General features: G+C 44.9%; 1 protein-coding gene across 1 annotated transcript; it reads left to right on the forward strand.

The window, feature by feature from the left end:
* Positions 1 to 1,401: 1,401 nt before the first annotated feature.
* EFCAB11 (EF-hand calcium binding domain 11) lies at positions 1,402 to 22,609 on the forward strand (the record flags this gene model as incomplete). The annotated part of the gene is made up of 5 exons (XM_084241197.1): positions 1,402 to 1,487; positions 2,364 to 2,459; positions 7,619 to 7,664; positions 21,580 to 21,681; positions 22,515 to 22,609. The coding sequence occupies exons 1-5, from the start codon at positions 1,413 to 1,415 to the stop codon at positions 22,607 to 22,609; spliced, it is 414 nt and encodes a 137-aa protein (XP_084097323.1). The 5' UTR covers positions 1,402 to 1,412.
* Between the last annotated feature and the right edge of the window lie 1,170 nt (positions 22,610 to 23,779).

Consider the following 23,779-nt stretch of genomic DNA (forward strand, 5'->3'; position numbering starts at 1 on the left):
CCGCCCCCCGCGCCTGCGCGCCGCGCGCCCTGCGCCGCCGGGTCCTAAGGGCCGCCGGGTCCCCGGGGGCTCAGGAGGCGCCCCCGGACTCGCCGCGGGGAGACCTGGCCTCCTGCGGCCGCGGGCGGCGTCTGCCCTGGGAGCGGGGAGCCGCCGAGCTGCCAGGGGGTCGGGGGCGGGGACGTGTGTCCGGGAGCCGCGCGCCTCAGGGGCGCAGACCCCAGAGCCCGCCGCTGGCCGTGTCTCCCCTCAGACTCACTGGAAGCGGGTTCAAGTGTTTCTTCCTTGAAACGGGTGCGTGTTCGTCTTCATCTCGCCGAGCCGCCAGAAGAGGGGTCGGCAGTAAACTGCAGAACGGAACCCCCCCCCCCCCATATCCCTTGCCTTTGTTTGATAAGGTTGTTTGCCATGGAATCAGGGCGCAATGTTGTTCTTGCTGTTTATTCTCGGAGTTTCTTTCAAACCCGCACCTCTCCCAGAGGACTGCGTGACAGAACTTGGTGGAAACGCCCCAAGGGCTCGCTAGGTGGGTTCGCCCAACGTCTGCCTGGTGCCAGGCCCGGAGCTAGATGCTGGGTTGTTTGTTTTTGAAGATTTATTTATGCATACAAGAACGGGGTACAGGCCAGACGTGTGGGGGGTGAGAGGATTCACCAGAGACAGAGTGGGGCGCAGAACAGGTGGATCGACTGAAATACACTGCTGAGGGGAGCAGTGGGCGAGTCAGGAGAGGTCTGCCGCGCCGTGTGGGTAGCCCCCGTGGCCGCGGATCGAACTCGTGCTGCAGGGGCTTCTTATAGCTTTATTGGTTGCGTCTTAACCCCTTGCGCCACCAGGGAGGCCCCGATGCTGGGGTTATCGAGGACAAAACAGCAACCCCAGGAGAGCTCGCCCCTGCACTGGCTGATCTGTACGTCCTGGACCCCTAAACTTGGCTCGTTTTGTTTTATAAACTTTTTGTAAAATTTATTCACACCTTTTTGCGTCTCCTGTAACGCCTGGCACAGTACCACGGATCAAAATTATGAAGCGCAATTCATTGCAGGGGGTAGGGGGAGGAAATGGATCAAGCTGGACCCAGGGAAGGGAAACGGCACCAAGGGCTGGATCCCCAGCGGCACCCCAGGAGTTAAGGGGCCGATGGGGGCGGAGTCAAGCGCTGGGGGCGGGCCTGGGAGCCTCTCCGCCATAGGCTGGTCCAGGGAGACGGTAGTAAACAAAACCTCTGCCCAATAGCGTTGCAGGATCAACGCCAGTGGCTCGCACGCCGCCCAATAGGTGAAGACGTTAGAGGGGCGGGGCTCCAGTTCGACTTCCGGGGCGGCCCTCGGCGTGCCTGCGATACGCCGTCAGCCCTGGCGGGGCCGTGGGGCGCGGGGCTCTAAAGTCGGGGCTCGAGCCTGGCGGTCGGGATGTTTTCCTCTGAGGCCGGACCCCGGCCGTGGACTAGGGGACCCAGCCCCTCAGAACACAGGAAGTGGGTGGAAGTAGGTGTCCGCAGGGCTGGTCTCGCACTTGCACTTGACCCAGGGTTCTCGCTGCAGCTACCCGGTCTTGGGTCTCCCCGAGCCCGGTTGCACAGGCAGGGACTGGACTGTCCTTCCAAAGTGTCGTGGCTAATGACGGGGCCTGGAGTGCAAGGCTTCTGGCTCCGGGTCCGAGTGCCCTCTCTTCTTTCCTGCGCTACATGGTCTGTTAATAATAACCTCTACTGTGCACCTCTCCTCACGCCTTTCAAAGCCTGCCCCTGTGCCTTTCCTTCCTAAATCTAGGACCGAGTTTTGAGTATACTTTAATCCATTGGGCAAAGGAATTACTTTGTGTCAGCCTAGCGGTTAAGTCGTTTGTTTCTTGGGGGGGAGGGGGCTAAATTTTAGCTCTCGTTAGGATTTCTTGAGAATTAAAATTAGAACCAAAACCAGTTTCGAGTCCTGATGCTGGACTGACTTTCAAATTGAGGGTGAGGGTGGGTGGGTGCTTCTAAATGTATTTGTTTAAAAGATTTATTTAAGCGTGCAGGAGCTGGGGTGCAGGCGGGGGGGGGGGGGGTCGGGGTTATGTGTGAGAGGATTCGCCAGAGACAGAGTGGGGAGCAGAACAGGCAGATGTACTGGAATACACTGTTGAGGAGAGCAGCGGGCGAGACAGGAGAGGTCTGCTGCGTCATGTGGTCACCTCCCTGGCCAGGGATTGAATTCATGTGGTAGTGGCTGCCATAGTGGCTGCCCATAGATTCATTGGGCTAACACTTAACCCCTTGCCCCGCCAGTGAGGTCCCTGGGTCTAAATTTATTATAAACTAGTGGCAGCAATAATAGGACAAATGGCTTGTCTTTTAACTAAAGATATTTAATGTTCTTTAGGTATTTAAAGCATGCGATGAAGATACCAAAGGCTATTTGAGCAGAGAGGACTTTAAAGTTGCTGTTGTAATGCTGTTTGGGTACAAGCCCTCCAAGGTAGGGCCTTTCTGTATATACTTGGGGTTGGGACAGATAATGCAGTAGTGACTAACTAGATGCTTAGTAATGGACACAGGACTAGCTTAGGATGTTTATAAAGCAGCGGCCTTGTAAACAGTTTTACAGATGTGTCCAGATCTGAGTTCTGTCCTTAAGAATCCCACTCAGGGATGAATTGGAAATCTCTCGATAGAGCCCATAAAGCTTATTTCATCACCAGATTGGTAATGATTGCAATAAATAGATGTTAAAGAGATGTCAAGGGAGGAGGGAGGGGAAGAGGGAATTCACAAAGAAAGTGCATGCAGGGATTTTCTCCCTCTAAATTTAATTTTTTGGCTCCTCTTAAATTATAAAAGTGACACATTTCCATAGTCAAAAATTCAAACAGTGTAGAAGAGTATAAAATTGAATATAAAATTCTTCCTTTCCTAGAAGAGGGTTCTACTATTCCAGGGTTACCATTATTAGCAGTTTCTTGTACATCATATGAAAATTTCCTATGCATGATGAACATTTTCATACATAGCTTTCTACTGAAAACACAAGGGGGGACATATTATTCTTACTTTATTTGCTTAACAAGATATGAACATGAAAGTACACAAGTATACGTGGCTAATGACTGAGCCTGAGATGCAAGGCTTCTGGCTCCAGGTCCGGGTGCCCTTTCTTCTTTCCTGAGCTGCGTGGTCTGTCAATAATTACCTCTGCTCTGCACCTCTCCTCACGCCTTTCAAAGCCTGCCCCTTTACCTTCCCTTCCTAAATCTAAGACTGAGTTTTGAGTAGAATTTTTTTTTTAAAGATTTATTTATTTATGCACACAAGAACTGGAGTGCAGGCCAGAGATGCGGGAGGGTGAGAGGATTCACCAGAGACAGAGTGGGGAACAGAACAGCAGACTGACTGAGATACACTGCTGAGGGGAGCAGCAGGCGAGTCAGGAGAGGTCTGCTGCGCCATGTGGGTAGCTCCCTGGCCGGCCAGGGATCGAACTTGTGCTGCAGAGGCTGTGGATTGCTTCACAGTGCTGTGCTTATCCCCTTGCACCACCAGGGAGGCCCCTGAGTAGATTTTAATCCAATAATAAAAGGAATTACTTTGCATCAGCCTAGTGGTTATGTAGCTTGTATCTTTTGGGGTCTAATGTAGTGCCAGCATTCTCTCTGCTTCTCTCATGGTTTTGCTTCACGGTTCTGCTTCTGCTGGTGTCTCCGTAACACCGCCCTTATAAGCCCAGTCTTAGCCCAGGTGAATCCCATCTACATATGCCCACACCCTATTCCAGGTGCCCGCCATCAGGCATGCATTCAGGACCGCCAGGATCCATCATCTATCCTGATGGCGGAAGGGCAGAAAAGCCTGACATTTTCTTTACCCTACAGTCCACCCCCTCAGGGTTTTCTGCCATACAGTCTATACATATATATACAATTTTCTAAGCAAACAAACAATGCAGCCATGGCCCACAAAAGCAAATACATCAAATATAACAAAATACAATATAACAAAATACAACAGAACACAAATAAGTCCAGGCAGGGCACCAACCAAGTGCAAAAGACAATTATTGGTACCAGCAGATGAGCCACCAAATCTGCTGCCGAAGGCACTGCTCATACGAGGGAGGGGAATCACTCACGGCATCTGCACACCAGGAGCCGTCAGGCTTCCTGGGCTTCTCTGGCTGTAGTCTCGGCTACAAGGCACACACAGCATCCACCCCCAGGATGCACTAGCTCTGGGATTGGCAATTTTATTCTGTTGGGGGTAATTGCCAATCCTCAGGGTTTCTGTCTGCAGTCGCTCCAGCACTCGGCCTTCATGGCCACCCATGCGACTCGCAGACCCCTGCATTCAGGCCAACCCACTGCACAAGCACATGGGTTGGGGATCCAAACTCTACATTTGGCTTGGGCTCCACCCCAAGCCACGTTCCCCACCCGTCCCGCAAGGACAGGTTCCTCAGCTCCTCACCCTCACTCAAGAATGAGCAGGGCATCACCCACAGGTGATTTTACGAGACTCACAGTTCTTCAGCATACTCAGGCTGCTTAACAGCCGCTTAGGGCTTCTCAACTTAGCATCAGTACCAGCTTTTGCCTTCTTAGTTGGCTTTTTCTCCTCCACCTGGCTGCAGGGCATAACAGGCTGCTTTTGGCCATCTAGGCCCACTGGCCACCCCCAGATTCTCAAAAAAAAAAAAAAAAACCTGCCAAGGTCCTCCGCCTTCTGGCGGGATTGTCAGTCCAAGTTTATCAGTTCATCAGTCTATCAGTCCAAGTCCATCAGTCCATCAGTTCAAGTCCATTGGCCTCTCCCTGCGTCAGCAACAGCCTGCTGCCTCAGGGGTCATTGGCTGGTCCTTTCCGGTGTCGTTGGCTGGTCCTATCTGGTGTCATTGGCTGGTCCTATCCGGTGTCGTTGGCTGGTCCTTTTCGGTGTCGTTGGCTGGTCCTTTCGGGCGTCTCCTTCACGCCAGGTCCCGTCCTGCACTCCCGGACCGTATCCATCTTCTGTGCCGCCCTGGCTCCTCCAGCGTCGTCACAGGCAAACACTTACTCCTTAGTCCCTTCCAGGTCTTCGGAGGGCTCTAATACCCGTCTGCATGGATCCTGCCGACTTACGCCAATTGTAGAGGGCAGGACCTGACACAGTGCAGGTTTTCTGATCCCATGCAGACCGGGTAAAGGAGGAGTCAGAGTCCTCAGTAGTTTTGCAGGTTTTTTATTTGGGGTTCACCAGGCATATGGCAGGCAAGGGTGCTGGCTGGGGGGCTGGGAGGCTGGTAGGCCTCCCAGCCCCCAGCAAGTCTTCACTCTATCTGGGCTCTCTAGCGTTCGTTCTGCTGCTTCTCGGCTTCGGCTTCGGCTTCGGCTTCGGCTTCGGCTTCTACTGCTGCTGCTGCTGCTTCTGCTGCTACTGGCTGGGGCTGCTCGCGTCCCCCCGTGACGCCGCCCTTAAAAGCACAGTCTTAACTCAGCTGAATCCCATCTACCTATGCCCACACCCTATTCCAGGTGCCCGCCATCAGGCATGCATTCAGGACAAGGATCCATCATCTATCCTGATGGCGGAAGGGCAGAAAAGCCTGACATTTTCTTTACCCTACAGGGGTGGATTCAGAAGAGCAGTGGCAGGAAAAAAACAGTGTAGGGTAAGTGATTATTAGGCTTTTCTGCCCTCCCACCATTAGAACTGATGATGGATCCTTGCGGTCCTGAATGCATGCCTGATGGGCATCTTGGAGTAGGGTGTGGGCATATGTAGATGGGATTCACCTGTGCTGAGAGACTGGGCTTATAAGGGCTGTGTCACGGGGACGCCAAGAGAGCAGAACAGAGCTACCAGGAGGAGCAGAGAAGCAGAGAGAATGAATGGAAGAACCATGAGCGCAGCAGAGAACAAGACCATCAGAGAAGGCCAGAGAACCCAGATAGAGTGAAGACTTGCTGGGGGCTGGGAGGCCTGTAGCCTCCCACCTTGCTGGCACCCCAGCCTGTTGTGTACCTGGTAAATCCCAGTAAAAGCCTGCAAAAGCGACTTCTTCACCCAGTGTGCATAGAATCATAGAGAACCTACTCTGTGCCATTCCTGCCCACTACAACCAGTGAGTTTACAGGGGCACATTGTATTTGAGGGAGCTGTAAGTGTTTTAGGTGCCTCTGCTGGTAAATGCTGGTGTTGGGTTATGGTAATGGATCTGTTCTCAGCTTGTGTACCTCTGAGGAAGAGATCTCTGAAATTGGGGAGAGAGGTGAAAGGGCCGAGTGAGTCAGGATTCTTCAGTTTACTGGTGGTAGCTTAAAACAAGTGACCGGGGAAAAGAAAATAACAATACAAAACACAACACAACAAAACAAAAGCAAAAACAGACGATTATAAATCAGAGATACCCTGCAGGGGATGAGAAGGGAGAGGGACCAGAGGGAGGAAGGGAGGAGCACAGGGGACTGAGGTGATGGTGCAGGGATGCATTGGAGAAGGAAACTCTATGGGAACTACACCTCCGGGGGTGGGGGCGGGGAGGTGGGAAGCAAACATTATTTAAAAATGAACAATGATGTAAAAAATATATTACAACAAAACAAAAACAGGAGACCAGATGACATTGCCCAAGATGGGTGTCAGAGTGTGAAGCACGGAAGCCTGACATGGGGGAGTACCAGTATTTCAAGGTGGCCTGGGACTTGATGGAGAGGATAAGAAGGGAGCCATCTGGGAAGGGGCCAGAGGAAAGTGCGGGCCAAGGAATCCAAGGTGGAGAAATGATGTCAGATGTGTCCAAGATTCTAATCCTATAATGTTCATAACCCTCTTGGAACACTGAGAAAATGCTTATATTTACATATTTAGTGAAAGTGAGAATACAGTGTGTTCTCAAGTGTGTTCAGAAATGTCTAGAAAAAAATCAAGTTAGAGGGCCTCCCCGGTGGCGCAGCGCTTGAGCGCTGGGTTGCGAAGCTGCCCGCAGCCTCTGCAGCACCAGTTCGATTCCCGGCTGCTCCCCGGCCACCAGAGGATGTTCCCACATGGCGCGCAGACTTCTCCTGCCGCCCGCTGCTCCCCTCAGCACTGTACTTCGGTCCTTCTGCCTGCTCTGCTCCCCGCTCTGGCTCTGGTGAATTCTCTCACCCTCCCGCGCTTCTGACTGTACCCAGTGCTTGTATAAGTAAATAAATAAATAAATCTTAAAAAAAAAATCCACCCACTGGATGGGTGATTTTTAAAACTTTCATGATTTTTTATATTTTTTCATGTTTTCTATATCATGTTACTTTTATAAGCAGGAAAAAATTTAAAAAGTAAGCCCATGGAGCCCATTGTTTGTTTTTGTCTTAAACAGAAAATTTACCTTTCAGGGTACGCTCTATATGTGACAGCCAAGTTGATTTTCTATGCTGTAGCTGTATTTAATCAATGGAACAAAGTTTGGGAGGTCATTAGAGTCAGTAGCAGATTAGCATCATATTGTATAGATATTGGTGGAAGAATAGAGTGACTACATGGCGTTCCTGAGAACTGCTTATCCTCTGTAGTCAGCATAGCTAGTTTCTCATAGAACACATCCCTTCCCCACACCCTGAGAATTAAGAACTTGCTCTGTGGAAACAGTGGATGACATTTTATGTCCTATTCTTTCTTCTTTTCTAGATAGAAGCCAATTCTGCGATGACCTCAATAAATCCAAATGCTTCTGGTAATATGAAACTTAATTTTCATTTTTAAGTATTTTTTTTTTTTAGATAAACCAAAATTTAAGAACAAATCTAAAGACTACAACATGTTGTTTGAGCACCTCTTTGTTTTGTTCCTACTATCCAAAAGAAATACGTTTGGTTCTTATAATTTCCATTCATTAATGCACTTATAAGTGTCACCTGTGTTTACTGTAGGAAACATTTAAACAATTGAAAAGCCTCAAAAAAGTTGCATATAATTTCAGCAACCAACAGGGGAGCCTTGGTTTTCTGACTTGAGCAGCTGAATGAATAGAAATGACACTAACGTGAAAAGACTCGAGGGAAAGACTTGGGGCTTGGGGGAAACCAAGAGTTGAATTTTGAATATGCTGAGTTTGGGAACTTTCCATTAACAGTGTGAAAGGAATTGAGTTGTACGAATGGGGAACTCTGAGGCAAGCTCTAGGCTGAAGAAATAAAGGTGTCTTCAGCTTTCAGATGGTTTTGAGACCATGGGAATAGATGGGACAATCTAGTGAGAGTGGATGGAGACCTCATGTAGAGGAGGAAATGCTGAGGGGCAGGAGGAGTATCAAGAAAATTTGGTCAAAATCAAGAGAAGTGGACATTTCAAGGAAGAGAATGTGGATAATACTGTCGAATGATGTTGAAAGGTTAAGTAGCAGAACCAAAGAGGGCCCACTGGGAGCTGGCCACCTGGACGTGTTTGGTGACTTGAGCAAGAGCTGCTTTGGTGTGTGATGAGGGCAGAGGCCAGGCAGACAGGAAGATAAAGGGAAAGTGAGAAAGTGTGACGGTGTGACTAGATAAGTCTTTCAGTAGTTCCTGAGTGGTTGTGGATCAAGGGAAGTTTTGCTTTTTTTTTTTTTTTAAAGATGGGAGAGCAGGTTTCTAAGCTTGGCGCTTAGTGGAATGACTTAGGGAAGAGGGAAAAGGAAGATGAGAGAAAATCCATAAGCACCCATTGTTGATGAGATGGGATCCAGAGAATGCTGTGTGGCCTTTGTGAAAAACCAATCAACCAATTTTTTTGGGAAACAATTGAAAGCTTGTACAAAATTGCAAAATACAGATAGTCATGTTGTCGACATGACCCCTATGTGATGGAATTTTTCCAGGTTTTTAATTTCTTACCCAGGAATTTCACACTTTTAAAATACTCCAATATTGTTTCTTTAATGTTCAATTAGTTGTAACTTCTGGGGGAAACTTGCCTAAATTTGTTTCTTTGGGCTTCTGTGTGAGGAAACTAATCCACAGGGATTTCTGTCTTTGGCAGAAGGATTTTCCACAGGACGCCTCTTCCTGCAGAGTCCTCTGATGTTCCGTGGGTTATCCTGTCTGGATGAGGGTCTTCCTCACTCTCACTCATACAGCCGTTCTCTGTTATGTGACTTTTTTGATACAGCGAGTGTGATGGCAGCTGAGGCCTTTGCACATTCCTTAGTCTTATAGTCTTTCTGCCAGAAGTATGTGTTCTGTTTCCAAAAGAAGGGTTTGACTTCACACAGAGGGTTTCCTTCCCTTTGCTAGTCCTTTGATGCACAGACAGGCATGAAGTCTGGAAAAAACCTTTCCCTGTTTTTTACACATAGAGTAAGTTTGTGCCTTGGAGGCAAGCTTGACTTCCTCCAGAACATTCTCCACATTCGGTTTATTCATAGATCTACCCCCATCTGTATGACCTCACGCTTGCTGAGATAAGACCTCATGAAAAGCTTTCCTTTCGGTTATTACATTCACATGGTTTCTCTTTGGAATGGGTAGCTGGATGCACATAGATGAGTCCGTTCTGGCAGGTTATCCTGCCTTCATTACATTCTAAAGGTTTCTCATGGCTCTGAGGCTCTGATATGAAGTGAGGACTGACTGGTGGCCAGAGGATGCCCTGGCGTGCCTTTGTTGGTTTCCTCCATGTATTTTTCTGTTGATTGAGAAGACTGACTTGTGGCCAAAGATTGGGTCTTGAAATTTGCAAAGTTTCCTCTCTTCTCCATCATGAGTTCTCTAGTTCTTGAATTTTGACTCCAACCAGAAATATTTCTCACTTTGTTGCAGGCATAGAGCTCCCTTTTGATAAGAGTTCTGCTGTACATTGGAGCTTTCAGGGTGGGGGGAGAGGAGCATTCCTCTATGTTCCCTCTGTACGTGTGCTTCCTTACACACCATGGTGCTCTACGCAATGAGGACTATCTTGTTAAGCAAAGTTTTCTCAAATTCATTATGGCCTAAGGATGGCCTCAAAACTGGAATTTTTTGGATACTGAAAATAGCCTTTCCTCAAGCAAGATTTTCTGATTTGACAGTATGCCCCCAGCCTGCTCCAGCGTGCTTTCCCTTGCATTTCCTAGCAAAGATATTATATCTAGGAACCTCCCTGGTGGTGCGGGGGATTAAGTGTCAGCACTATGAAGCTATCTGCCACTACTGCAGCATGAGTTCTATCCCCAGCCAGGGAGGTGACCCACATGGCCCAGCAGACCTCTCCTGTTTTGCTTGCTGTTCCCCTCAGCAGTGTATTTCAGTAGATCTGCCTGTTTTGTTCCCTACTCTGTCTCTGGTGAATCCTCTCACCCCCTCCACACCTCTGGCCTGTGCCCAGTTCTTCTTGTATGCATACATAAATACATCTAAAAAAAAAAAAGATTACATCTACTTGCATAACCACTTCCCAACCAGATCATTAGGCTGCTTCCTTTCTCTGCTTCTTTTTGCCTAAAAGTTAATTTTTAAATATGTTTCAAAAGGCTACAAAGTGAATTAGTCATCTGAGAAATTCAGGGGACCTCGCAGAGGGAGGACTGTGTTGGAGGAATGGGATCAGAGTGTCAGTACTTGGCACTTCGCTTCAAATTGCTTTGAAAGGACTTTCCGTCGTCTACAAGTTTCCAGTCTTTCTCCTTTCTCTTCCAGTCTTGAGAGCAAGAGAAAATTAACTTTCTGCAAGCATCACTGTATTTATATTTAAAGCAATAGCCTTGTAACCAGGACACTAAATCTCCAACATACTTCAATTTGTGTTCATTCAAGACCACAAATACACAAGAGAAAGAGTAAAATAAACATCTTAGCAAGAAATCACTGCTGAATTATTATTTTTTTTAAAGATTTATTTATTTATTTATACAAGCATTGGGTACAGTCAGAAGCGTGGGAGAGTGAGAGAATTCACAAGAGCCAGAGCAGGGAGCAGAACAGGCAGACTGACAAAGTACACTGCTGAGGGGAGCATTGGGTGGCAGGAGAGGTCTGCGCACCATGTGGGACCCTCACCGGTGGCTGGGGATTGAACTGGCATTGCAGAGGCTGCGGGTAGCTTCGCAGCCCAGCGCTCAACCATTGCGCCACCAGGGAAGGCCCAATCACTGCTGAGTTCTGATTGCTGCTAAATAAATTTCTTCTATTAGAATTATTCAAATCTGAACCAATTTCAGGCCAGCTTCTCCTTTTTTCAGTGACATGAGTCACATTTATATGTTATTTTTCTTAAAGGAAGATGGCTTATGCACAGATGAAATGTTTTTCCAAATATATAACTCTCTCCTTAGTGTTTTGATCTTGAAGAAGATCTCAGATGTTGACTTGGATTTCTCAGCTTTTTATTTATTTATTTATGCATAGAAGAACTGGGGTATAGGCCAAAAGTACAAGGGGTGAGAGGATTTACCAGAGAAAGAGTGGGGAGCAGAATAGGCAGATGTACTGAAACACACTGCTAAGGGGAGCAGCAGGCGGGACAGGAGAAGTCTGCTGCACCGTATGTGGGTTAGCTCCCTGGCTGGGGATCAAACTCAGGCCTTAGTGGTGATAGCACTGAGATTTAACCCCTTGGCCAGCAGGGATGCCCTCTGGGAATATTTATTCAGCTAACCAAGTTTTCCAAATTTCTTCAGGCAAGCTGTGATTTGGAAATTCTCTTGCTAGCAGTAGCTCTTCTGCCACCCAGACAAGGTTGGGCCAGCATACCACCCCGAGATGCTGGTGCAAGGCCCAGTTGCTGCCCAGCTTTCTGGTGAGGTCCTCACTGCCATCTTGGACTGACCTTGACCTGATGGCCCCTGGAGAAGGCAGAGTCCTGAAGGTGCAGCTGCTTCACTTTCAGTTGGCCACAGTTCCCAGACCTGGGTGCTTATTTCCTACTTTTTTTTAAAGATTTATTTATTTATGCATACAAGAACTGGGGTACAGGCCAGAGGTGGGGTGGGGTAAGAGGATTCACCAGAGACAGAGTGGGGAATAGAACAGGCAGACTGACTGAAATACACTGCTAAGGGGAGCAGTGGGCGAGACAGGAGAGGTCTGCTGTGCCATGTGGGTAGCTCCCTGGCCAGCCAGGATCAAACTCGTGCTGCGGAGGCTGCAGACAGCTTCACAGTGCTGTGCTTATTGCCTTGCACCACTGAGGAGGTCCCTAGTTCCTACTTCTTAAGAGTTTCTAGTCTCACTAAAATATAGAGGCTTCTTAAGAGTTTCTAGTCTCACTAAAATGTAGAGGCTCCCTGCAAAAATGGAGAGTGAAAAGTGAAGTCAAAGACATTAAAGTAAGAATAGAAAGCAAAGGAAACTCACGATGGGAGAATTTGAGGACAGCCAGAACGAGGTGCAAAAAAGGCATTAATGACCTTTTAAGTGCCATAACCTAGCAAGCCAGCAAACATCAGCTCAGAGTCTTTTTATTCCCCAAGTTGTTTATTGAGGTAATGTTGGTTTACAATACTGTGTTTATTTTAGGGCTTATAGGTTCAAACCTTACATATTTAGGTACCCAGAATAAAGAATTATCTTAGTAAGAAAAAAATTAAACCATTTATTTAAGTAAACAACTGATCACTATGGAGATTGGTTCTAATATACCCTACACTGCCTCATTTAGGTTTGATTTCATTGCAACCCTTGTTCTCTGTGGTGATTTCATATGTTCTTGAAGTATGGCGAATGAAAGATGTTTGCAACTAGAAGAGACTTAGAAAATTGTCCTCTGGGGCCTCCCTGGTGGCGCAAGGGGTTAAGCACAGCACTCTGAAGCTATCTGCAGCCTCTGCAGCATGAGTTTGATCTCCAGCCAGCCAGGAAGCTACCCACATGGTGCAGCAGACCTCTCCTATCTCTTCCACTCCTCCCCTCAGCAGTGAATTTCAGTCAGTCTGCCTGTTCTGTTCCCCACTCTGTCTCTGGTGAATCCTCTTATCTCACACCACCTCTGGCCTGTACCCCAGTTCTTGTATGCATAAATAAACAAATGTTTAAAAAAAATTGTCCTCTGGTCTCCCTTTTCAAATGAGGAAACCAGGCTCCAGAGAAGAATAATGAGATATCTTAATCCTGGCATTGATGGTTTTTTATTTGTTTACAAAATACTTTTACCTGACAATACTTATTATTACTATAGATAATTATAGCTCTGACTTCCTGAATGCTTTCCATGTGCAGACTCTTCTGAGCACTATTTTCAACTCAAGGATATTAGGATTAGCCCCATTCAATAAGTCCAAAACTCCAGAGTTTTAGAGAGGTTAAGTAATTTGCCTAGGATGACTCATTCCGCTGTAGGTAGCAGACAACATGGTCTGATCGTCAAGATTACCCTCTTAATTACTTGATAAACCCTCCCCTTAGTTTTTAATAGTGTCATGGTTATTAGTTGAGAACAGACCTCATCTCTAGGAACTTAATGAGTTGAAGGCAGGGGTCGGAGTGGGTCAGTACACAAAAAGCAGGTTCTGTGGCTGATGTCATGCTTGGTTCTGAGCTACCCAGTGCCAAGACCAGATAGGGGCATCACAGTCAAGTAGAGTGGTCATTGCCATACCAGAAAAGCTCCTTGTCTATAGAGATGTAATGCCCTTGACATTGGATATTTCTTCCACAGTGTCTCATGGAGGAGTGACTATTGAATGGATGTTGATGTCCACAATCTATACATTAGTGAATTTTCTAAGGCTGTTCCTTAAATTTTCTTCAACATTGGCCAGTGGTTTGGTGCCAAAACACAACCGGGTACTGGGTATTCCATGAAGGGCCAACACCTTGTGCAACCTCAGGTGGTGTGACTCCATTACAGCAGAAATTGTAGCGCATTTCCCATGAATAACAGCTAAGATGTAGGGAGCTGCTGCTTCCTATGTGCCAAATGCTGTGAGTAAGAACAAGATGAACATTGCCCCACCAAGTCCCTGCACAGCTGTCTGTGTGTTTTTATTCCAGGTCTGTATAAAATAGGCTTAAGGAAAAAATCAAAACAAAGGATATCAGAATTTTCAGTGGGTGAAAGATCAAGCTCCCCCACCAACCCCATCCCCTTTCTGTTTCCTTGTATTATTGCTCTTTGAACACAATGAACATATTTTATATTCATATTTAAAGAAAAGAAAAAGCTCTCCAAAAACATACTTTAAACCCTCAACTTTGAATGATGGAAAAATCAAAGAGATTGATTCTTCTTCATGGTGATTATGGACTGTTTGACTCAGCCATGCTATCCAGTGTTGGTTCAATTGAAAAATAATTTGTGGATGATGAGGTTAATGACCAGTTGGCTTGTATGTTTCCCCCCATTACTATCTGATCTGAGTTGTTTTGAACCAGACAGTTGACTACTAAAGATATTCTCCTAAATTTAAATGTAGTTGTCCATTTTCTGGATTTTTATGTTCTACCTTAAATAACTTTTGTTGTTATGCATGTTTTGTTGTATTTGGTGCCAACTCAAGCACCTAAGGCCATATTGTAGCCAGTATAGCAAGGTTTTGTTTGTTTGACTTCAGATTTCAGTTGGCCCCTTAGTTCTGGTCTATAATCAGGAAATTACATACATGTTGAGGTTTTGCAATATTGCCCATAGATATTCACCGCTAAACTTATTTATTTAAGTAAAAGATGCTGGGTAAGTTTCATTGTAGGGATCAAAAAGCATTAAGAGACACGGACACCTAAATAGTTTTAAAATATTTATGTAATATGTGATAGAGAATTTGAAAGGACTTTTATGGCCAGATCTCACATGAATTCTTAGACAAGAAGAAGAGTTTAGAGTGGGGTGACAGTCCCTTCCTGCATGAGGAGTGGGCCCAGAGCCGGAAGTGGTGCACTGGGTAGGATTTGAAGCAGCGGAGAAGCAAAGAAGAAACAGTGAAGGAACGAATACAGTGCAGGTGCCAATGTTTGCTTGTCTGCCGCTGCGCTCAGTGCCCTGCCAGTGCCAGCGTGGGTGCAGAACTCGGTGTGAAGTTAGTCTTCCCTGCACTCTCCACTCCCATAAAAATGCTGGATGTCATGTAGGCTTTGCTGAAGTGTGTGTTGGTGAACTAGACAAGGTGTTTCATCACTCAACCCTCCACCGCTGATGATGGAAAGGCCAAGTTAGGGCTTTCTGTTCTAGAAGGCTCCTGCTGCATGCCACGCCTGCAGAGTTTCTTTCAATGACCCTTTTCCTCCACTCCAGTGGCTGAGATCTCTCTTCCAGCTCCCTCACCCTCCTTTTACAATATCTCTCCTTCCCTGTCAGAGACTTGTATACCCAAAGTTATCAGCTGCCATGCTGTTAAGGATTCCTCCCAGGAACACAGTCCACCACCTTGGCATATATTTACCTCCAGCAAGAGATACTGTGCAGACTTAAGAGCCAGTGTGTTCAGCAAAGTAAGCTGCCTTGTGGAAGCTGAGCGTTGGGGAAGGAGCTTAGGGGCTAGCTGGCCTGGAAGGAATAATGAAGCTTTAAATTGCAGAATGAGGTGTCAGGACTTAGCACCGTTAACACCAAGGAACCTTTGAGGGTTTATAAGCAGGAGATTAACATAATAAAAAAGGCCACCATTCCTGGGCATGTTTAATAGAAATCCAGTTTTATTGATTCAGATTTCTTTATTCTTCTACAACCTGATTTCACTCTTCCTCTTCACTCTACTCCCAGTGATATAGTAAAACTTAATTTTTTCCATTAAGGTAGGTTCTTTTCTCTTTATTCCCCTACTGTTGTGCAAAAAACTAGAAGAAAATGTTAGTCCTCTGAATTGGCTTACCCATCTTACTGTGACAACTCCCCACTGTCTCTGTCACTTCTACCTTCTGTCCTTACGATCTTTTTATGGGAACACATTTGATCCTTGTTTCCCCCTCCTGGCCTCCAGAAATCATAATCTGAATTTTATTTCTGAAGCTAGAGAAGACTTGCATTATAGCTTCTAAAGGGCCACTTAATCCTTAAGCTCTCATTTTTAGGCACTTTTAATGCCTGGGAATGTTAATATATGACACAGTAAACACAGACCTTCCTTTCTGCTCAGTCTAGGACCAGACTTAGAGTCTAAATAACTTGGCATTTTTATTGTTTTCTCTTTCACTCTCCCCGGGTTTATTGCAGTTTCTAATTTAAGCTCACTGATAGCGAGAAACTAGACTGCTTCATTTCCAAGAGGATTTCTCTGTGTGTGCTGACCCTGAAGCTCAGAACTGTGAACCACAGAAAAAATATACATAATGAAACTTTCCAGGGAAAAATTTCTATCGTTTTGTTGGACCTTTTGAATATAGATCTACCCCTGTGGTGAAAGATGATTACCCTCCTAGGAAACTTCTTAAAGACAAAAAAAGATAAAAGATAACATTCCTGGCCTGTCTCTCCATATGACATATCTCTATCACATATATTAAGTAGTTTGGAAAGTAAAATATATATTTTCATTACAGAACATGAAAAGAGTGCTTTTTGCCAAGAGTACTTTACAAAAACATAGGAAATGTCTCCAATCGAGTAGAATATGCACAGACTTGCAGAGTCTGGATGGCTAGATAAAAATCGTGGGTCTTTAAGGCACGACCCTCTGTGCTGGGTCCTGTGGGTGCACTTCCAGGGACACTGATGGACTGGGAATCATGGGGAACCCCCCTCATCCCAAACTGAATAGCTCTGCCTTCCTCTCTACACGTTGGACTTTCCTGGTTTAGAAAGAACGTTTCTCATCACTAAAAAAAAAAAAAATTCAACCCTGCAAACTGCTAATAGAATCCAATGACCTTTTGTAATTTCCAGACACCTTATGTAAACAGATTACTAATAAACACCAAAAAGCATATGGTCTTGTGTTTCCTGATGCTGCTGTGATCCTAATGTGTAACTATAGTCAATTGTGTTTAGGGGTCTGTGATTAGTAAGATGGTATACACAGACAGCCAGCATTAGATTTGAAATTAGAATTTTCTGAACATATTCTTTCACTGCAGGGGTGGACGCAGGTAACGCAATTCTCGTTGGGTATGAAAACTGATGGCAGGAGAATTATTGAAAGTCTTCATGAAGTGGTAATTTAAGTTTGAATATTGTGACAGCAGGTGGAGCTAGTAGTAGGAGCTCTATTTCTATGCCACTGCAAGAGCAGCAAGATGCATAAAACTTAGATTAATATGTTTGCATTTCAGTGCTTTAGGAATAGCAAACTGTGATGCATTGACTTTGGAAAGTGATCATACTACCACAATGCGAGAGCCAAGTTGAATGAAAATATCACTATCCTTTTTAGAAAAGGGCCTTGCATTTGGTGATGTGTTGCCATGGGAAATTAAGCTGTTAGTGCATGTGTGTGAGGGGAAGGGAAAAGGAGGGGTATTCACACGGTTTAATATTACTCGATGATCTATGGATTATCAGCTACATTATTTTTTAATTTTTAAAGATATATGTATCTAAATATTTATTTTATTTTGTAGAAGAACTGGCATGTAGGCCAGAGGTGTGGGGGGTGAAAGGATTCACCGGAGACAGAGTGGGCAGCAGAATAGGCAGATCTACTGAAATATACTGCTGAGGGGAGCAGCGGGTGAGGCAGGAGGGGTCCACTGTGCCATGTTTGTGTTAGCTTCCTGGCTGGGGTTGAACATAGGCTAGAGTGGTGATAGTGCTGAGACTGAACCCCTAGGCCACCAGGATTATTAGCTTTAAAAATTAGGGTACAGTTGTCTTTCAGTAGCAATGGGAGACTGGTTCTAAGACCACAATCTGCAGATACTCAAGGGCTTTATATAAAACGGTGGGAATATTTGCACATAACCTACATACATCCTCCATGTATTTTCAACCTTCCCTATATTACTTATAATAGCTAAAACAGTGTAAATGCTATGCAAATAATTGTTATGCTGCATTATTTAGGGAATAATGATTTTTTAAAAGCATTGTTCAGTACAGATTCAATGGTTGTAGCCAAGCTACATAGTGTTTTTGATGTGAGGTTGGTTGAGTCCATGAATGTGGAAACAGATTTGGAGGCCAACTGCACGTGGAAATCTTTGTACCTTCCTTTCAATTTTGTTGTAAGTGTGAAGTTGCTCTAAAAAAGAAAAATAGTTTTTAACAAGTTTAAAGAAAGGTATATGATCCTGTGGAAAAAATAGTGTCAAAAACTTGATTACACACATAGAGTTATTTGTGTTATTAGATTGTTTCTCTTTTTAAATGATAATAGACCCACTTATATTATCTCCTAAGAAAACCTAAGGTACATGCTTTTTATTATGCATGATTATGAAATAACCTGATACTTTGTACTCCAAAATTCTAATGGGTTTTCTGAATATGTAATTTTAAAGATATTACCATTCATGTATTTTTTTCCCTTGTGAATCACACATTGAACCATAGAATTGTGCTTTTTTTCTCTTATCATTTCCTTAAATCAGATGCAATGATAAGAACAAATATTGGGCAGGAACTTCCTTTCCCTCTGAATTTCATTTGTTTTTTTATTATAGCGTATGTTTTAAGAAATTGGGATTTCTAAAAAGATGGTTTATTTTTCTGGCTATGTGAATTAAAAAGTAACCTATTTTTTAAGATTAGTTTACAGAGTTATAAGATCATTTAAAACACACTTTTTTTAAAGATTTATTTATTTATGCATCCAAGAGCTGGGGCACAGGCCAGAGATGTGGGGGGTGAGAGATTTCATCAGAGACGGAATGGGGAACAGAACACCAGAGACAGAGTGGGGAACAGAACAGGTAGACTGACTGAAATACACTGCTGAGGGTAGCAGTGGGCTCGACAGGAGAGGTCTGCTGTGCCATGTGGCTTGCTCCCTGGCTGGCCAGGGATTGAACTCGTGCTGCAGAGGCTGTGGATTGCTTCCGAGGGTGGTGTTTAACCCCTTGTGCCACCAGGGAGGTCCTAAAACACATGTTTTAATGCTTTGTTTTTTGCTGAAAACTAGAAAGAGCAACTTCTTAGTCTTTATTTTATTTATTTATTTATTCAGCAAACATGCAACAAATGCCTGCTACATGCAAGGCATCAGTGCCAAAGCCTGGGAATAAAATTTTGAACCATATACAGTGGCCTCCCACAGGATGTTTCTGGCATACATGTAGCCAGATAGTTACCATAGGACCCAGCAGATTCAACGATGGTGTTATGAACAGAGGACCAGTCCTACAGAAACAGGACTCAGCTGGAAGAAACCAGGGTAGCTTTCAAAAAGGAGGCTATGGAAAGAGATGTAAGAATTCACTAGGAGAAAAAGGACTAAGCACATTGCAGTCAACACTTCCAACACATGCAAAGGTAGGGAGGTGTGAGAGGGCCTTGGGAGGAGCATCAGGAAATTGGCCAGGGAGGCCAGAAAGCTTGCCTGGGTAAGATAGTGAAGGCCTCATAGGACATGCCATGATCAGTGAATACATTATTCAAGAATTTCAGCTCATCTAGATGCTATTTAATTGATTAGCTTTGGGCATTCATGAAAGTAAAGTAATGGATTTGATCCTGTGGGAACATGGCATGACTAGACCAATTTTAACCTCCGCCAGCGTTTTAAATATGGTCTTTGGTCACAAGGGGAATGAGAAGGGAGCTGCATCACTGCATACCCTTATCTACCATGGGGATGGGGATACATATGCCAATTTGATACAATTCCATGCAATACCAAGCACTGTGGTGGGGGCTGGAGCTGCCCGGTGTCTGGAGCATACCCAGATGCCTTCCTCACTTGCTCCTAGTTGTCCCCAGAGTATTTACATAGAGAGCACTTAGCTTGTCCAAATTGTCATTCTTCATCTCACCCTCATCTTACCCTCCAATCTGCTTCTAGTTCTTCTCCCCTCCTAAAGTGATTCCTCCAATGTCCTAATACTCAAGTCAGAAGCCAGGGGCAGTTCTTGATGCGCCTCCTTTCTCACCCATCACATCTGCCCCTTCATCTCTCCTGAAATAATTGCTGACCTACCCCAGTGCCCTACCCACTCCAGTGCCCTACTCACTCCAGTGCCCTACCCACTCCAGTGCCCTGCCAACCCCAGCTGTTGCCAATAGGCTCCTCACAGGTCTCCCTGTGACACATTTGCTCCCCTCACCCCAGGTCTTTTTTTTAAGACAATAACCAAAAAAATTTTAGAGAATCTTAAGTCAAATCATGTCACTTCTCCAGTTCAAACTTTTTATTAACTTCCTATTGCAACTTAAATGAAAATCCCGTGTGGCTCATGGGGCCTGTGTGTTTTGGCCTCTGCCCTCCTCACTATTTGTATTGCTGTCCTGCTCAGTACATTCCAGCCATAATGGCCTTTTCTCATTTCTCCTCATCGCTGCCCCATGGCCTTGGCACATACTGTTTCCATTGCCCAGAATGCTCTTCTTCCTGTGCCATAGCATAGTCTGCTGCTGACCTCACACATTGCCCCTTCAGAGAGCTCTCACCTTTGTCAGTCTGCTCTGCAGGAGGACTCCCATGGCTTTTCCAAGCTCCGGTGTCCCCCTATTGCACAGGCCAGTTTGTGGTTGTGTTTACAGTTGAGCCTGTGTGGGGACCGCCTCCCACACTGCACAGTCACTCCCCAGGGACCGGGATCACGTGTGTTCTCTTTCCCGCTTGATTTCCAGAGCTTAACACAGTTCCTTGCACATGGTCCTAAAGGGCTATAAAAGAATCATGTAAGCACAGGAAGATAGACTGACTTTTAGTTTCTAAATCTTTAACTAAAAATAAGGAAAGGCATGGACAGCTGAGAAAATTATTTTCTATGATTTTTCAAAACCATCAAACCTACTTTAAGAAAGGCACACGCTCAGTATTAACCTCACCCAAAGGATGCAAGTTCTCCAAAATTAGCATGTGGTCGTTGTATGATTGGGGGCTATTTTTAAAACAGTGATGAGCCATTTTTAAGTGGAAATCTTGACTTATAAAAATCAACTGTTCTTTTTATACATGCAGGGTCCAGTTCACTAAAATGTTAAAATTCTTGGCTCTGCACTTTAAGCCTACCACAAAGATCACATTAGAATTCATTTTAATAGACATTGTAAGCACAGTATCCAATCTCATATGATCATGCTGGGCTCTTTTATTATGAGACTCACAGGAAGCAGCGCCTGAGGCTACAGAACAGTCATGGGGTGCACCCAAAACTGGGGATGGTGCCAGCTCTATTGTTGATGAAATATTCTCTCCACCTTTATCTGTGGTGAGCAATTGGTATTGACTTTTGAGAAACTACTTCTTTGCCCTTCTCTCCCAGTTGGAAAAAACCCCACCATATGACATCGGCTAGGAAAAAAAGGATCAAAGAAGCATAAGGAAAGAAAAATTATGAGACCTTGTTTAATAAGTCGTTCTGGACCAGTCTGTTAGGTCTGTTAGAAGGAAGAGTATTATACTTTTTCGAAGTCACCACTCCTTTTCCCCCTGATAAAGCTCAGTGAACACGGTAATAACATCTGGTATCGTTTTTGTTATTACTAGTGTTGGCCTATTTAGCATTTAGCAAAATGTCTTTTCAACTTTAAAGGTCTTTAGATACTGTTCACCGAAATTAGGAGTAAAAATTTGATGATGACATTTACCAATTTTCATTTGTGTTTTGCTTTTTCTTAAAGAGGAAAAAAGTCTTTGTTGACAAATTGTTTCCCACCCCAACTTTCAGGTATCTTACTGGAGGAGTTCTTAAACATTGTAAGGAAAAAGAAGGAAGCACAGCTATTTTGGAATGAAACAAGACACATCTTCTCAGCATTTGACAGGCACTGTAAGTGTCTTTTAAGCATTTTGATATAAAATATGCCATTGAGGAACTGGGAATGGGAAGATGCATTTAGTAAATCAGATAATCTGGAGATCATTTTACTGTTTTCATTAGCTATTATCTTAGATGTTGGTGTGAACTTTTTTGTCTCTCACGATCTCCCATTCTCGACATTTACCCCGGATGAAATAATGCTTTAAGTTACATAACTGTACTTAGGCCTTTCTGCCTTGTGGTGGGGATAGCAGAAGGACTGGCCATGTGGTACTATAGGACAAGTGTCACTGACGGAAGTGGGGAGACCCTTTGGTCATGGCCCCTGCTTGGAGGCATATGTGGCTGGAATGTGGCTGAAAAGAGTGTCTTCCTCCACACCATAGGCCACACGCAGGACAAAACGCCTCCTGGAGTCCCCACTCAGTGTCTTGGCTGCTGTTATAGTTTCCCTCCAACTATTAATATGTCATCATTGTAAGTAAGCAAGGAAAGAGAAGTGGATTTTGAAGAAAAGACTGGTTGGCAGTTCACAAAGATTCAGAATTTAGCACCATTATTGTGCACTCCTTGTCCTTTCCTTGGGACTCAGAGAATCAGCAGTTGACAAGGCCTGGAATAGCCTTTAAGATGGGCCGGGATGGCACTGAGGCAGGGTGTGACTGCACTCTTCAGTTCTTGCAGGAAGACAGCCCCTGATCGCCTTAGAGGTAAAACCAACTATAGACAACTGCTGCTCCTCTAATGACATAGTAGAGTTTCATGCACATATGATTGGCCAGAAATACACTTTATAAGGTTTATAGAAGTAAGTGCATGTCTTATATTTCATTTTCAAATAGATCGAGGATATTTAACTTTGGAGGATTTCCAAAAAGCGTTTGGGCTGGTGGCTCCCAGGTTACCAGAAAGGAGTGTTCTAGATGTATTCAGGTAAGACACCAAATCTTTGTGAGTACCCACCCTTTGATTTACCATTTGCTCTTACAAGTTTTCACTCTTAGGGAGAGCTCCTCTTTATCATGATTTGTCACTTAAGAACATTTTCATCTCACAGCATAATGTCATGATCCAGGTGAGAAATTTATAATTTGCTATTAATAATCCATCCACACCCTTGACAGTGGCCTTGAAAGTGGGTGGTGTGCTTGCACACCAGGGGTGAGAGAGGAAGAAGTAGAACTTCTTTGTATATTTATGTATTGGCTAAATAAAAAATGAAGCCTTATCAGTGTTCAACATGATGCTGGTGTCCTCCTGAGATCTGCATTCCATCAGATACACATTGCTTCTGGAGTTGTCGGGAGAGGAGAGTGGGGGTGACTTGAAGGTGGACTCCCTGTTCATTTGCTTTCAGAGTTGACCTGATGAAGATGATTTAAAGGTGGTTGTATGTAGATTTTTTAAAGTAATCCTGACAAAGGAGCAAGTGGCTTAAAAGCAGTTTCTATGAGGAAACTGTAGGTTGATGATAGTATGAATAGCACAGGCACATTTATTTATGTATACAAAAACTGGGGTACAGGCCAGAGGTGGGGGGGAGGTGAGAGGAGTCACCAGAGACAAAGTGGGGAACAGAACAGGCAGACTGATTGAAATACACTGCTGGGGGAAGCAGCGGGTGAAACAGGAGAGATCTGCTGCGCCATGTGGGTATCTCCCTGGCCAGGGATTGAACTCTTGCCGCAGTAGCTGTGGATATCTTCATAGGTTGCATCTTAACCCCTTGCGCCACCTGGGAGGCTCTGTTGTAGCTGCTTTAATCCTCGACTTCTTCCTCTTGCTTTAAGATGGTTGCTTCAGTTTTAGCCATCACATCTAAGTTCCTGCTAGACAGAGAAAGGACAAGATCTACCCCTCCTTTTAAAGCCCTCCATTATTTTTACTGACATCCAAAGACCAAAACTGGATCCCAAGGCCATGTGTATCAGAAGTGGGGCTGTTGGATCTTGGGCTGGAAAGTATAGTCTTTGCACAGGGCCTCTGATAATTTCTGAAATTGAGGAAGAAGGGGGGAATGTATAGAAGGAGGGCATCTGGCAGTGTTCTTTTTTGGGATAAAAGTAAAGTAACACAGTCTGACATGAAGCCAGCCTTGCTCAGTAGA

This window comes from Talpa europaea (genome assembly GCF_964194135.1).
Source record: "Talpa europaea genome assembly, chromosome: 8".
NCBI lineage: Eukaryota > Metazoa > Chordata > Mammalia > Eulipotyphla > Talpidae > Talpa > Talpa europaea.